At 51.9% G+C, this 16,010-nt stretch overlaps 1 protein-coding gene across 1 annotated transcript; it reads left to right on the top strand.

Moving 5' to 3' along the window:
• The first annotated feature begins 4,274 nt into the window (after positions 1-4,274).
• On the top strand, positions 4,275-4,859 carry LOC119097493 (uncharacterized protein K02A2.6-like). The gene has a single exon (XM_037220522.1). It carries the CDS (start codon positions 4,275-4,277, stop codon positions 4,857-4,859), a length of 585 nt encoding a protein of 194 aa, XP_037076417.1.
• The last annotated feature ends 11,151 nt before the right edge of the window (positions 4,860-16,010 follow it).

The raw sequence follows: 16,010 nt of genomic DNA, 5'->3' as shown, positions 1-16,010 counted from the left end.
GGGGATGTTGCGCATTGCTCTTCCTTTTTAATTTCACAGTTTGTCAAGCGCACAGATAAAAAACAAAAGAGCCTACAGTGTGTTTGGCCACTGTTTGCCGCGCATCATGGCCACACCTGACCTGTGCCAACTGGGTCTTCCTATGGGCAATCGGGGCCGGCCCGACCCGACCCCCTTTCATCGACTTTACGTGCACCGTTGCCATGGAGCACAGGTACGCGCCGAGCAGGAAGCGGCACGGCTCGAGCACAGGGATTCAGCCAGCACGGGGCCCGCTGGAAAGACAAGTCGCCTATTGTTGCTTGTAAAAAACTTGCATTGATGAGACCTGGGAAGGCATGACGCAGCCCGAGTGATCGCCAAGCGCGTCTGTTTGAGAATGGAATAGCTACTCGGCGACACGGAGCCACTTGCCCTGACTCTCCTTGACAGACTGATCTCCAAGCGCGTCCGTTTGAGAAGGGAATAGCTACTCGGCGACACGGAGCCACTTGCCCTGACTCTCCTTGACAGGCTGATCTCCAAGCGCGTCTGTTTGAGAAGGGAATAGGTACTCGGTGTGGTGTTCGTGCTCGGGTCTAGTGACGTTACGTGTGGGCGGCCCATCCTGCCGTTCGATATGCCGATTACGACAACCTTGTCTGCAGCAGTGGATGCGCCAGGTTGGCGCGGTGTGCAGGTGTCCAGAGAATACATCCTTTGATTGGTTTAATCGTGTGTGCCGATGAACCGAGGACTTGACATGGCGCGGTCGGTAGGTGATATAATGTGAATGTCGTGTTTTGCATATTTTGCCTCAAGCACCTATCGGCACAAGTACGGCATTGAAGTCAAGCCAGTCAAAGCCGAATGAGTATGAAAAGCACATGAAAAGTACACGGCACCAATCAGGTCTTCAGACGTCTAGTGGACAGCGCGTCGAGGCCTTATGCGGCGGGGCCGGGTTCAACTCCTGGTGGAGACGTTCGTTCTGACACGGTGGCGGATGGAGATGACTTTGCCGCTGCAATAGCGAGCCTCATTAATCTGTTGAAAGACCAAGTTGAAGTCGCTAACCAGCGTGAACAACGGATGGCTGACCTTGTGACCCAGGCTTTGTAGGGCAGACAAGGGGGCGAGCCCGCAGACGACGCCGTCGCCGAGACTTCACAAACCACAGCCAGCAGACTTCGCCTTCCACCGTCAGCCACCCCAGGAACGCGGCTAGCCACCTCCGCTAGTCTGAGAGAGTTCTCGACCTGGCGAGAGAAGCACAAAGGCTACCGTTTTCTCACAGGCATCGACTCCCTCCCCATCAAAGAGCAACAAACAGCGCTACTGGCACTCCTCGACCATGAATGGACGCGAGTCGTGCGCTATTCTCTAGACGTAGGCGACACAACTTAAGCAGACGACCTGCTGGGCAAGATGGAAAAGCACCTCAGGAGCTAAAGGAGCGTCATCCTGGACAGGAAGGAATTCTGCACAAGACCGCAGGCAGATAGAGAGCCGTTCGACAACTACTTGATGGCGATAAAGGAACTGGCGGAATTCTGCGATTTCTGTGCCCACTGTATGGGCGACAGACTCCGGGACAGGATCGTAACCGGCATCCGCTGTGAAGAAACGCTGCGACTTCTTCTCGCCGAGTCATCGCTGACGCTGCAGAGGGCAACCGACCTGTCGAGCGCGTGAAAACGCACTACAGAAGAGCGAAGCGCTCCGCGGGAGCCACGCTCGCCCCGTGTCCGCCTACTGCCGTGGCCGGAGCTGGAGCAGAGGCAGACGGGACACCCCAGACATCCGACAAAGACGGGACAGCCCAGACAATGGTGGAAAACGACCCAGCATGGAAAGACGGGACGCCAGCTACAGACGAGGCGACGACTTCAGTTGAGGCGACAACTACAGGCGAGACGACAGCTACAGGCGAGACGACGGCTACAGACGAGACAACCGGTCGCATAGCCGCAAGAGGCGATGCGGCTACTGTGCCGGACCATGGCACCCCAAGGAGCAACCGGCCTCTTGCCCAGCCAGAAACACAACACATAGTGTCTGTGGCATCAAAGGACACTACACATCAGTCTGCAAGCGGGCCAGACGGAGCAACACGTGGTCAGACTACGGAGAACGGCAGACGTCCGACAACCTCCATGTCAACGACGTGCGCGTTCAAGGTGTGACCGCGAAGAAGACGCCGCAAGTGTCTCTCCTGGTCAGCCATCAGAGAGGTGTAGGATCACGCCTGTGGACACCAGACACTGGTCTCCGTCATCGGCGCCAAAGAAGCAGAGCGGATCGGCATCGACTCCTCGCAGCTGACACAGCCGGCCGACAGTCCCCTGGTCGATGGAGGGCACCAACTGGAGTGTACCGGCACGTTCAAGTGCGAGTTGACCATGAGACGACGCCAGACGTCGACCACCGTGATAGTTGCGACAGGCAAAGACGCGGCCCTCCTTTCATGGCATGATCCCATCGCTGTTGGCATCATCTCGCCTGACTTCCCGAGACAGATCTACGGTGTCACAGGAACAACGACGCAACAGACTGCTGCTGAAGAGACGACGTCTACACCCGTGACGACTCAGGACGTTCAAGCGGCAGAAGTAAGCACGTCCCTTCCAAGATGGAAACCAGATGACGGGTACCCGACGCCAGCCCAGAAGGACCAGTACCTGGACACGCTGAAGAAGGCGTTCCCGAGAGTGTTCAGCACCCAGCCACCGCTGAGGGAGATGTCAGGTGGTCCAATGCGGATCGATCCACAGCCAGACGCTCCGTACGCTGTGACAGCCGCCAGACACATCCCTCATGCGTGGCGAGACGACATCAAACATCAGCTGGACGATCTGATCGCGCAAGACGTCATCACGCCCGTGACACACCCGCCTGAGTGGTGTCACCCGATGGTCCCAATGCCGAAGCTGCCCACGGACCGAAGCCACGGCAAGACCTCCGTGCGCATGTGCGTGGATCTGACCAGACTCAATCTCTACGTTCGACGTGGAGCGCATCCAGCCACCACGTCTCATGATGTCGTCACCGGAATCGAGCAAGGGAGCCGGTACTTCACGAAGCTGGACGCGAAGTCAGGATGCTTCCAGATTCCGATCGCAGAGGAAGACCAGGACCTGACGTGTTTTATAACACCCTGGGGACGCTACAAGTTCAAACGCGCCATCATGGGCTTCTGCACGTCCGGAGACGAGTATAGACGACGTGGAGACGCTGCACTGGCGGGCCTGCCGAAGACCAACAAGGTAGTCGACGACATTTTGGCCTGCGATGACGACTACTCGACCCACCTTCTGCACGTCACCCAGATTCTCCAGCGATGCGACAGCCGTGGCATCACCCTGAACCCGTCGAAGGTGACGTTCGCCGCTCAGACGCTGGACTTCTGCGGCTGCGTCATCAGTCCTGACGGCTACACAGCAGACCAGCGCAAGGTGCGGACTATCGCTGACTTCCCCGTTCCAGAGAACCTCACAGACTTAAGGAGCTTCATGGGACTGGTCAACCAGCTCGGAGCGTTCCCGACGGACACAGTCAGGACAGCCGAGTCTCTGCGCGACCTGCTGAGGCCCCGGAGCCAGTGGACATGGACATCGGTGCACCAAGCAGCGTTCGAAGCCGCCAAAGCAACGCTCGTCACCCCTCCCGTCCTGGCCTACTTCGACCTGTCACCGTCAACCGCAGTCCACACAGACGCATCACGACTCCGAGGCCTGGGCTACGTGCTGCTGCAGCGTCACGGCCAGGAGTGGAAGCTGGTCCAGTGTGGCTTCAGATTCCCGTCTGAAGTCGAGTCACGCTACACTGTCGTGGAGCTCGAGATGCTGGCGGTGACCTGGATCGTGCGCAAGTGCCACATCTATCTGGCTGGAATGGCAGAGTTCAGCCTCGTCACCGACCACAGACCTCTGGTGCCCATCCTCAACACCAAGTGTCTGGCGGAGATAGAAACCCCAGTCTCCAACGACTACGAGAGAAGCTCATGGCATACACTTTCACAGCCGCCTGGAAAGCTGGAAAGACTCATCAGCTCTCAGACGCGCGGTCAGGGTCACCCGTCGATCAGCCGAGCCCTGAAGACCAGGAAGCTGAACACGACGTGACGTACCAGACGCGCAGTGTCCCCCTGACACGCCTCACCGACGGCGGCGAAGACGAAACGGTATCTGCTCCGTTCCAGGACGCTCTGCTGGAGAAGGTCAAAGAAGCTGCCGGCGCGGACGAGGCGTATCCAAAAGGTGGCGAAGACCGTCATGCAAGGATTTCCCGAACACATGGCAGACCTCGCCAGTCTGGTTCATCTCTACTGGAACGTCCGAGTGCGCCTATCCATCGACGACGTCCTTCTCGTCTGCGGAGCACGGTTCGTCATCCCGCACAGCCTACGACGTGAAGTGCTCGAACGTCTTCATGACAGTCACCAAGGCGTCGACAGGACAAAGCTGCGCACCAGACATTCGGTGTACTGGCCTAACATCGACCAGGACGTCCACAAATTCGTGACATCATGTCGCCACTGCCATGAGAGACTGCCCAGCCTGCAGAGGGAGCCACTCATGACCGACCCCAAGCCGACGACAGTCTTTCAGTCCGTGTCGGCGGACTTCTTCCACCACGCAGGAAAGACGTTCCTCGTGTACGCCGACAGACTCTCCGGTTGGCCCATCGTCGTCTCCTGCGACAGAGAAGCGACGTCTCGGATCCTCGTCTGCTCTCTGCGCGAGCTTTTCTCCTCCACAGGCGTGCCAAACGTCCTGAGAAGCGACGGAGGCCCACAGTTCACGGCGCACCACACCAGGGACTTCCTCGTGCGCTCGTGCGCAGACACGTGCTATCAAGTCCGCACCACCCCCAGTTGAATGGCCACGCGGAATCAGCAGTCAGGCTTGTCAAACGACTCCTGCAGAAGACATCTGTGGCCGGCAACACGGACTCCGACGAGTTCGCCCGAGGCATCCTGGAGATACGGAACACGCCCCGGGTGGACGGACGCTCACCCGCCCAGATCCTCTACGGGCATCCAGTTCGGTCGGCAGTCCCCATGCACCATCGCGCCTCCGACAAAGCTTGGCAGAACGCTGCGGAGGAGTGCGACCGGAAGGGGAGGATGTGATGAGGGCGACGACTACAGCCTACGACAAAGGAGCAAAGCTATCGCACCCGATGCGAAACGGCACGAAAGTGAATGTACAAGACAAGGAGGCAAGACTCTGGGACAGAATGGGAGAAGTCGTGGCCATCGGGAAAATGAGGGATTACCTGGTAAAGATCCCCAGCGGTCGCACCACGTGGCGGAGCCGGCGGTTCATTTGTATGTACCGGCCCGTTTACGCCACGCGGGGCGATCCGGTCCCCGCACGCAGTGACGTCGCACTAAGACCAGCTCCAAAGAAGGTGCGATTTGCGGACTGACCCAGGACGGTGGCGCCGCGTCGAGGCAACCGTCAGCGGAGGCCCCCGGAGAGCCTTGAGGTCGACCCGAAGGCCAAGACCTACCGATCGACCCGGGGGACGTGTGGTGCTCGTGCTCGGGTTTAGTGACGTCACGTATGGGTAGCCGATTATGCCGTTCGATATGCCGATTACGACAACCTTGTCTGTAGTAGTGGATGCGCCAAGTTGGCGCGGTGTGCAGTTGTCCAGAGAATACATCGTTTGATTGGTTTAATCGTGTGTGCCAACGAACCAAGGACTTGACACTCGGTGACACGGAGCCACTTACCCTGACTGTCCTTGACAGGCTGGTCTCCAAGTGCGTTTGTGTGAGAGGAAAATAGCTACTCGGCGACACAGAGCCACCTGCCCTGACTATCCTTGACACCAGACATGCCTTACTCCGCGCCTGCAGCATGGATCAAGCAAAAAAGGTCGACGGTAGAGAGATAACGTCCAATCTGCAAGTACACTGATTATGTCTACGGGCATTATCATCAACCTTGTCATGCTAAATTGTGATTTTTGCTCATGTTTTTGGCATGAGTACAAATTCGTGCAGTTACTTTGCTTGGTGCCTTGGTCTGTTAGCAACACGTGATGCTGAGAATCAAAGATGACTCCCAGATTGTTTATCGCAAGATATCTGCTCAATCCGGGCCGTCTAATGATGCATCATTGGGAGGCACGAAGGTAATTTAAAAATACATCGACAATAATAAGCCGTAGTGATAATACGACTGTTAATACTTGGCGGCCCAATAGGAGGGCGCATCTTCTGAAGCTCCAGATTAACATTAAATTAAAAGCATACGTCGCGCCTTTATTCTAGCCTCTTGTTATAATCCTTGACATATCTGCAAGTGGCCAGCATCGTTCCGTGTTAAAACGAGCCACATAACGAGCCACATAACGAGCCACATAACGAGCCACATACAGTTTGGAGCGGTGTCCGAAGCGGGATAACAAACAAGAGCTAGTAACAAACTAACTACCTACGACATGATCATGTATCACCCGAACAGCCCGAGCTGGCATCTGGTTGTTGGTTGTTTGGATGAGATCCGTTTCGGCCAGCCATCGCCGTTTCAGGGGCTGTGTGATGACGGAGAGTGGATACTGTCGGGGCATGCCTACATGCACTTGTGGGTCCATCCGCCGGGAAAAAGTCCGCAAAGCTGTGCTGGGTACGTGCCGAGGACTCGGACGGGCCCCCACCAATGGGCAATGAAGTCCTCTGGTAGCTGGTGCGTGTGGCCTGCCCGGATGGACAGGGTGTCGCGAGAGTTCAGCATAACGCAAGAATGGGTGCAATAGGGCGGATGCAACTCTGCAGTGCCCGGGAATGACTTGAAATCCCTGTATCATAGATCTGCAGTGTCCGGGAATTACTTGAAGTCCCTGTATCATAGATCTGCAGCGTCCGGGAATTACTTGATGTCCCTGTATCATAGATCTGCAGTGTCCGGGAATGACTTGATGGCCCTGCATCACAGATCTGCGGTGTCCGGGAATGACTTGAAGTCCCTGTATCATAGATCCTTGCACGAGTCGCATGTTCTGATGTGAACCGTCAGACAGCAGACAGCAGGCCCTTATCCACTTTATGTACTTACACTGGACCGCGACCATTCCTTGCGCATGACTACGCGATGCGATCACGTTGCAATACTCCCAAATGGATCTCGTGCTGGCACCGAAGTGGCGAGCATATCCATGCCGCTACCCAAAACTGATTAATCGCTTTTACTTGTCAGAAGGGGTTTTTTTGAAATTCCAAGGCCCTGTTTGGATCAAACAGCATCGTTTCCACTTGAAATAACAAATTGTTTTTCACGGTGGTCTGTACCGACGGTGACAGCCGGAGGCATTCCCTTCTGTAAATGCGCACGGTGGGGAACGACTCACCGTGGAAGAACCCTGCATGCCAACGGGTGTTATGCTGTGCTTTGCTATGTCATGTTATTGTATATGTATGTTATGTATATGTTATCTCTATGTATGTATACATATGTGTATGCATATGCCATAGATGTGCTAGGCATATGTTATGTACAAATATATATATATATATATATATATATATATATATATATATATATATATATATAGTATGGATATGTATGTATGCATGTTATGTATACCAATGTTATGTCAGTGCATATGACATAATGAATGTTATATCCGGTTGGCGACGAATTCATTACGTGTAAGCGCGCTGCCTGTGATGCTTGATGAGATTAGGTCTACCGGAAAAAGTCGTTTTTTAACTGAATGCGAATAAACGTAACGACATACCTTCTTGTTCCAAATGAACCTCTTTCAGAATAGCAAATTTTGCATAAAACAAATAGCTAGTTTGAAGTAGCCGTTTATCTGAATGGCTTGTGGTTCAGCGTTTGACTTTCCCCTTATTTCAAGCGGTTGTGGTTACATTCATATCAGCCGCCGAATAGTTGTATAGCTGTGAAGTGCAAAGCTGCTACAGCTAAATAACTATTTAAGAAATTGGGCAACTCCTATAGCATCATATTTTTGGACACCCATTTCATCGCCACGCTGTGAAAACTTTAGGAGATTTCAGCTTGCGCATGGGTGTTCTGGGAAGCGAATGGCACATGGAGTTGCTTTGAACCAGGGCACCATTTAAGGCGCGGTAGCATTTGAGCTGGGTGACCTAAAAACATGCAAATGATATCCCGTTGTCATATTCCTGGTGAGGATGAAAGTACGCTTCATGTCTTTATGCAAAGACTAATGAATTTTTGCTTTAATTCAAAACAATCAAAATGCGACCAATTTTGCGGGAGATTCGATTCGTTTAACTATGCAAGTTTGCTCGAAGGCAGCATGTGATTAACAATCTACATAGGGGAACATAGTGAACACCACTACAGCCTGCTGCGATGCTCTAGCCTGAGCCAGCGTGCAGGGTCATACCTAGATTGCAGGCGCACGAACAGCTTTCGGCAGCGGTGCTTAATGATATCGATGTTCCGGTACACGGTCACTTGAAGTAACAGCAGCGTGTTTTGTGCAACGCGTTGATGTCAGGTTTTGATCAAGTCGTTTCAACTTCATTCCTGACGTTCGAGTCAGCATGAAACAGACCATTCGCTGCTTTTTGAAAAAGGACTTCGTGTAGCGATATAAAGACGATGATGTTCTTAAGCTTTGTACTTCAATAGACTTACACCATCGTTTGGCTGCACTGTCACGCTTGGCTTGATCAGGATCAGCGCCCTGCTCACCCAAACCAACATAACCCGAATGCCCGACTAGGCATTAACTGGAACTAACGTTTTAAACTCCTTTTCAAGTGTATTTGCCAAATTTCAACGATTGTTCTGCGTGATGTTGACAATGACACACATGACGTCGTATATGGCGTTTATCTTGCGTGAGCCGTCCGGGGCGTTGTGATTGGGCCACCATTTCGCAGCAGATAGGCGCGCGGATGGCGTTGGACGTGGGCTCAGCAAGGCGTTGCAGTAGCAGCTAGGAAGAGTATTGATTTTTACGATATATTCGTGAAAGCTGCTTTTCGCTCCGGAATATGTGAGTTAAACAGCTCAATGCAGGAAATAAAGGCCTTCAGTCCCTGTTTTTTTTTTTAAAGAATTGTGAACTCAAGGTTTTCAGGTTGAGTTACCGATCTCCAGTATACAATGAGGTGCTAGTTGGGGATGAGCGCAGCTGTCTCAGCATGAGGTGCTCTCTTGGGGATGGGCAGAGCTCGAACCATTGAGTACCGTCATTACAACCGTTATTTAGCGCTACAACGTCGTTGAGCCAGCACCTCCTAGAATACTGAAGGTCGTTAACTCAACCCAAGCACTTTCGAACTGATGATAACACAAAGTATGGTCATCAGTCTATTCCTGCAATCTAAATGCATTGGCTAATAATGGATTCCAGCGCCCAAATTATGGTAGCTTAAGCACAAGGATATAAAACCAAACGAGATCATTTATTCATTTTAAGAAAAATATCTTACAATGGATGATCAAAAACCGACGGCAGGCACCCCGACTGTGGACTGCAAGCTCAACATGGTGCCCGACGGATTCCACCGCAGACCCCCACCGCAGCCGGGCACCCAAATGTCCTGTATACAGCCGGGCACCCAAATGTCCTGTATACAGCCGGGCACCCCAGTGTCTTGTATACAGCCGGACATCCCAGTGTCTTGTATACAGCCGGGCACCCCAGTGTTTTGTATACAGCCGAACACCCCAGGGGCGACCTCCCGGGTGAACATCTCAGCCGCGGCCGCCCAGCCGTGTACATCTAGACATTTCGTCTCAGAGCGTGATCAGGCTGTTAACAAAAGCTTCACCGCGAGAAAAACCTGCAGGGAGGCGTGCAAGCCTGGAAAGGTCTCAAGCGTGGTCAAACTGTAATTACCCAACTGAGGCCGATGATCGCCGAAAAAAGTCATGCAAAGAGGAAACAGAGAAAAGAAATATAGAGAAACGGGGAAGGGGCGAAACAGAGTGATTGAGGTCGTGGCCTCCAAGCACAATGACACCAATGCAGCAAGGTGTCTGCATTGAACTGAAAAGTATGGTAGCGGAAGAACGATGTGTGCAGTGTGCGTAGTGGGAAAAGTTGAGCCATGAGGAGATACGAGTTTTGTCTAAAGACGATCGCAAAACGTGAGTTTGTACAGTAAGCAGTGAGCGTTATGAATGATTCCGTGGGGCATTTTAGTCGTCAATAAGCTGGAAAATGAGTCGCCAAGAATGAATGTAGTTATCGATGAGTCAGTGCGGCTATTGTCAGTTGACATGTTCAAAGTTACCAAGCTTTGGTGTTTTAATACATGAGGTCCTGACTTCAGTTCCAAGTTGTTTTGACATGCGCTCGGGTGGCCGGCTAAATGTGCCGCGCCCGGTTGGGACGGGGGAAGGGGGGGAGTCAGCCCCCTGAGGTCTCGAAAACTTAGAGCTAGAGACACCAGATTGGGGGTGGGACTCTATGTTAACTTATCAGTGTAAAATTTGATGCTCCTAGGTTGTGACCTTCAATTCGAATATGATCAAGCTCCAGACAGGTGTCCAAAGAGTCCGCTGACGTCCCCACACGACCAGTTTTAGCACAGATAACTCCAAAAGTTCACTCGTGTTCATGTCAGTTCGGTGGTGTTCTTTTGGCATTTAAAAAGAAAAAATGATCGAAGATCTATGAGGTTATTGAAATTTTTGAGTTTGCAATCGGCGTCGAGTACTAACCGATGTATCATAGTCCTCAAAGCAAAAGTTTGAGTGATGTCTAGCCAAGCCAATGACTTCATCTGACTTAAGCGAAATAAAAATAAGACATCTTTTGACGTTCTTGTGGTCCACGAATTCGATATGAGCGTTCAGTGCAGAGCGGTCAAAACGTTGCGAAAAATTAAGCCGAGTGTGTGTGCGCGTCGGAGTGTTCCTGTAGGCACACGTAATACATTGCACTGACATGTATACATTCATACACGGGATTTTCTAGCTATATTTTTCACAATAATATTGCCACCAGTTGGAATTTCTGATATATTGGAGCACGTATGTCTATCGCATGATCTACTATATTATGCCATCTCATGTCTCCCACAAGTCCCAATTCTCCCCAAGTCGTGTCCCATTCCTCCCCATATTGTCTCATGTCTCGTTTTTGGAATACATTTTTGGTGCTCTAAAAGGTATCTGAATGTTTCTGCTCATTAAAAACTGAACACCCCAAAGTGATAAAGTTTTGCTTATCATTGTCATGCAAATTTTCAAGATTTCTTAATAAAGGATTGCATGAGATAGCGGAGAGGAATAGATATTTGGTGCCCACCTCCCCGAGATCTCCTCTTTTAAACTTATCCAGCCATTGTTTGTTCCGAATTCACATCGTGACACCTGCTTTTACGAACATTAAATTTGGATGCGAAAAATGTTTATCAGTCCTATTCAATGTGTGTCATCAAAATCTGCCTTTTGAGCCGTCGTGTGCGAAGAGGGCGTGCGCATGCCTGAATAAATGATTGGTGCTTATCCTATGAATAATGGTATTGGATCCGTCATATCGAAATGTTCAGGACGATTTCATTGCTGCAATTATTTGTCACTTTAACCAACGTTTTTAATTCGGTATTGGTGCAGCGTAAGGTGATCTTGGTACGATCGGAGAAAAAAAAAAACACAATCAGCATTGCTGTTGGTGCACTATAACAGTGCGTAGGCCGCTGGCGGGCAGTCACCGTTAAAGACGCAGAATGAAGCACGATGCTTAGATATGCTTTGATCACCAGTGTGTAATGCGAATCACCCATGTCATTGCGAATCAGGTGCAGTTAATAGTCTAGTCCAAACCCGGTGTCGGCGGACGAACAGGGTGCTGATTCTACTAGCATTTTACAATCTGTAGCACTAGCAGCGTTACGGCATTTGCTAATGCAGGCGCAGGGGTGGCGGGCCTTCACCGTGTGTGCTCCCCTCAAGCTGTGCATGGGACAGCAGTGCACTGTCTCTCGCCCACAGTCTCCTTGAGCAGTATCTGCCTGGCACTAAACAACAAAACTAACAAAGCTATGCAGCATGCACGTTGGCATGCTCTTCGTCATGATTGGATTTCCATGCATCTTTCCCGAGCACCACGAGAGCAGCTGATATCTCACTGAAATCGCCGCCATCAAAGCTGCGCGCTGCCACAAACTGCATCTAATCTTGGGCGTATAATCTCACCAGCTATGTGCCGAAACCCATCGGGGCATACACTCGCCATGCCACAATGTGCTTAAAATAGATAAGAAGCGAACGGGGGCCAATACCGGCCCGCGCTCCACCGCTTCTGACTCAAACGTCTTTAATAAACACCTCATGCAGCCGGCAGCACGTTTGGGTAGCAGCCTTGACGCCCCAGATAAAAGCGTTGGCGATTTTAGGATCTACTGCAATAGCGCGGCAAGTTTGCGTGTCAGCCTCACAGGCCGGTACAGTGCACGCCAGCAGTTCTGTCTGCGTGGATTTAACATCTGGCATTCGGAAGGGACGCTTGTACCACTCGCTACGAGTGATGATGGCGTCAACACCGAGGTGCCCTTTGTCACAAAAGGAATATGCTGTATGGATGGACGCGTGATGTAATCATACGGCGGGCTATGCAGCCTGCACCAAGGGTAATACATTGCTTTACCTTGAGCAATACGCTGTGCCATGTCCTTTTTTATGGCCGCCATCCATTGACGATCATCCAGCCTGGTAATGCCCCTTTCTTGCAACACATTGAAGCACACATAACCAATAGGTTTTAGCCACGATGAAAGGACACATTGGTGCCGTTACGTTAGGGCTTAAATTGATTAATTTGCCATTCCAGCAGAGTCGGCATTCAATGAGCTAATGAGCTCAGTTTTCGGCAAAATTTCAAACCGAACGATCACAGCTCTCCCAAATGTATTTTCCAAGGCAATAATTGATGGCTGTTATCGGAAACCCAGGCTATGGATCATGCTCAAAACAGAAACACAGACCTCGGCGATCGTAAAGCCCTCTGAAGATGAATAACGCAGCGGTTGCGAGCAAATAATTATATTTGAGTATAGTATTAATTGCTACACTGCGTGATGGAACTTGCTTCCTTGATAAGCTGCAGAGGAGGTGCCGCTGGCGTCGGGCGAGCTCATGAAGAGCGTCCATGGTGCTCAGCTCTGGTGGAAAGCTGAGCGGAGACCAGTAGGTCATCCCAGTCCCATATGAGTAAGACATAATTTTCTGCTGAGAAGGGATCCACTCGCTGACGATGGGGGCAGCGAGTGGATCCGATCCAAGGACATAGCGCCGACGTGAAAGCCATGAGAGCACCTACCGACGAAGCCCACCAGCCGGCTAACCGTAGAACCGCCGCCGCTGGTGTCCGTGCCACGACACGGCCTGAGGACAGCCTGCTGACCGTAGAACCGCCACCACTGGCGTCAGTGCCACGACACGAGCTAAGAGACATTCACGTCGCGCTGGTGGGATTAACTCGCCCCGGCATGACTGCCTCAGGGCTTCGGAGCCGCCGACAGTTCTGCAACCGTCGCGGGGGCGCCGCCGCTGGCTGATACCGGACCCTGCCGATGATTTAAGCTCGCAAGGGAGAGTTGCACGAGCGCGCGACGACGCTATCGGCTGATGGTCGAAGACAGAAGGTCGGCCCTGCCAGAGCATGTCACGTTCGAACGGCTTTGGGAGGCTGAAACCAATCCAGAAACGGAGGGCTGGTGAAGGGTGAGCTCCAGCAACGAGCGGTTCCCCGCTGGATAGATCGTCAGGGGATTATCCGGCATCCTAATCCTGGTCCTGCTACCCTGATCCTCAACGCCGGCTGTCAAAGAAGGGACGAAAATTGGTTTAGTCGTTAGCACCACAGCCATTTACCAAGGGCCGTGCTTTGACGGACCACCTGAGTGCCACCTACGATGAAGTAGCGCGTCATGTAATGAAAGGAGAAGGCTTTATTACGTACTACCCGCTGCCTAGTCAGCGTAAGCGCATTAGCGTTCAGTGACTCTGGAGAACAGAATTACGATAGAAAGTCCTGAGCTCACTGCCGAAGGTGCCTTTTTGCACAAAATACATGCGATGACATGTTGATCGGTCAAGGGTTTAAGCCCTTCGTTAGAAACGTAAAAAACATATGCGCAGGGTTGTCATAATTGCATTATCCTATCGATTTAGGGGAGGGCGATCCACTTCCGCTACTTTGCGGCCAGGGTGGCTTCAGAATAGCAGGGCCGCGCAAGGGACTGGTGACCTGATGTTAACTGACCTGACCTGTAACCTGTTACCTGAGTTTTGAGTTTTTAGTTTTTCGTGTGGCGACAAATACAAAGGAGTACCTGAACACATTATGTTGGCCGTTGAACACATTTGGTTCAAATGATGTCCACAGAAGGCCTGCTGTTCCCGTTTGTCCGTCGCCTGCACATGGCCCCACGCTGATGGTCCGGCCGCCTCTGCGCAGCCGCTGAACATAGCGACCAAAGTCGAGCAGGCGGCACCACGAGCTCACGGTGAACGGAGCCCTCAGTGGCCTACCGCTGGCAGTGGCATGGCCGGGGAGCCTCCTGCGCTTGCAATGACTGACCGTTTTCGCATGGCACATACAGCACACTGATGTATGTGCCATGCGACTGATTCGCATGGCACACACAACACAGCATGGAGGCCGGTTTTTCAAAAACTGCTTCCAAACGGCTTGCATTGGTGGCTTTGTGCGCCGTGTACGCCCAGTTTGTTGCGTGTGCCCTGAACCCACCATCCACGAAACTGTCACGCCCCGTTCAACGGAACATCTTGGCTGCATCTGTTCGCCACGCAGGACCAGGGAGGTTTTTACATGCCGCACAATAGTGCGGAGCGGCCGGTCTGGCACAGCTGCGACCGCAATAGATTAACAGTGTGCCAGCGTCGAGCCTGGACACCGGTTACCAGGACAGCGGCAGATGCCTTGCTGAACTGCGCCCCGCCCACCGGAGTACTAGTGCTGTACTGTACCGTGCTCAGTGCGGAGCTGGTACAATTAAAGGCAGGGTGGGGCGAAAGCCGAGGCTGCTGGCGGAGAGGAGCGAGGGGAAGGGGTAACCGGACAGGCGAACGCAGGCAGGCGGGGGTGTCAGCCCAGAGGCATAGACCCGAGGTTGTCATCGATGCATGTGATAGCCGACGCCCGAGCCATCGCATGCATCAACTGTGACGTCACATGTAATTTTGGCCACACCGGCCGTTACTGCAGAACTCTGCAAGTAGGACAGTTCCCACTGCGGGTGCTTAGTTCTGAGTGCATGCGATATCTTATCTGTGCCATATTAGCTCACCGAAGCTACAGCTTTTAAGCATTGAAGTATAGAAGAGGTCTTGATCTTTCATGTGTCTGTGATGTTGCTGCAATCACTGACATGCTTTCTTAGGTACCACAAATATTGAATGAGCAAATTGCGTTGACCTAAGGTCAGGTCTGAAGGTCATACCAAGGTCAAAATCAACCTGATTTATTTATCTAGGGGTTGCTGTATGGAATGGTTTCTGTTGCTCATTTAGAATTTATTGACGGCAGGAACCGCATTATACATCTTCCATTGACTTCTTAGAGGTCAGAACAGGTCATCCACCAAAGATGACCCGGGTCGACATTTTGCTTTGGGAACATACTGCCTAGCGCAATCTTTGTCGCTTATTCAAATGCAAAACTAAGAACAGTCTTGTATGATTTTGGTCACCATGACCTTCAAAAGGTCAAACAAGGTCACTGACCTGAAATGGGCTCGTGACCTTTTGCTTAGAAACAGTTGCCTAGGTTCTAGGGGCACTTGGGAGACCATCCCGGAACTTGATCTTGTTTGACCTTATTTGACCTGAAGGTTATGACCTAGGAAGCTCAAACTTTGATCCAAATGAGTTCACGCACAGGTCAAGACTCAGTGTAAGGTTAGTGTCGCTAGCTTCCTTAGTTCCCGAGATATCACGGGGTTCAAATTGACCCCTCCTCTCACCTGGACGAAGGATATGTAGCCGGCCACCCGGGCGCGTGTTAATACCTGTGTTGGCGCCGTTTTCGTACCAACG

The sequence above is a fragment of the Pollicipes pollicipes genome, unplaced genomic scaffold (genome assembly GCF_011947565.3).
Source record: "Pollicipes pollicipes isolate AB1234 unplaced genomic scaffold, Ppol_2.1 Scaffold_4295;HRSCAF=5057_pilon_pilon_pilon, whole genome shotgun sequence".
NCBI classification, from domain to species: Eukaryota; Metazoa; Arthropoda; class Thecostraca; order Pollicipedomorpha; family Pollicipedidae; genus Pollicipes; species Pollicipes pollicipes.
Note: the sequence above shows the minus strand (reverse complement) of the source record. Positions and strands in the feature narration are given on the sequence as shown.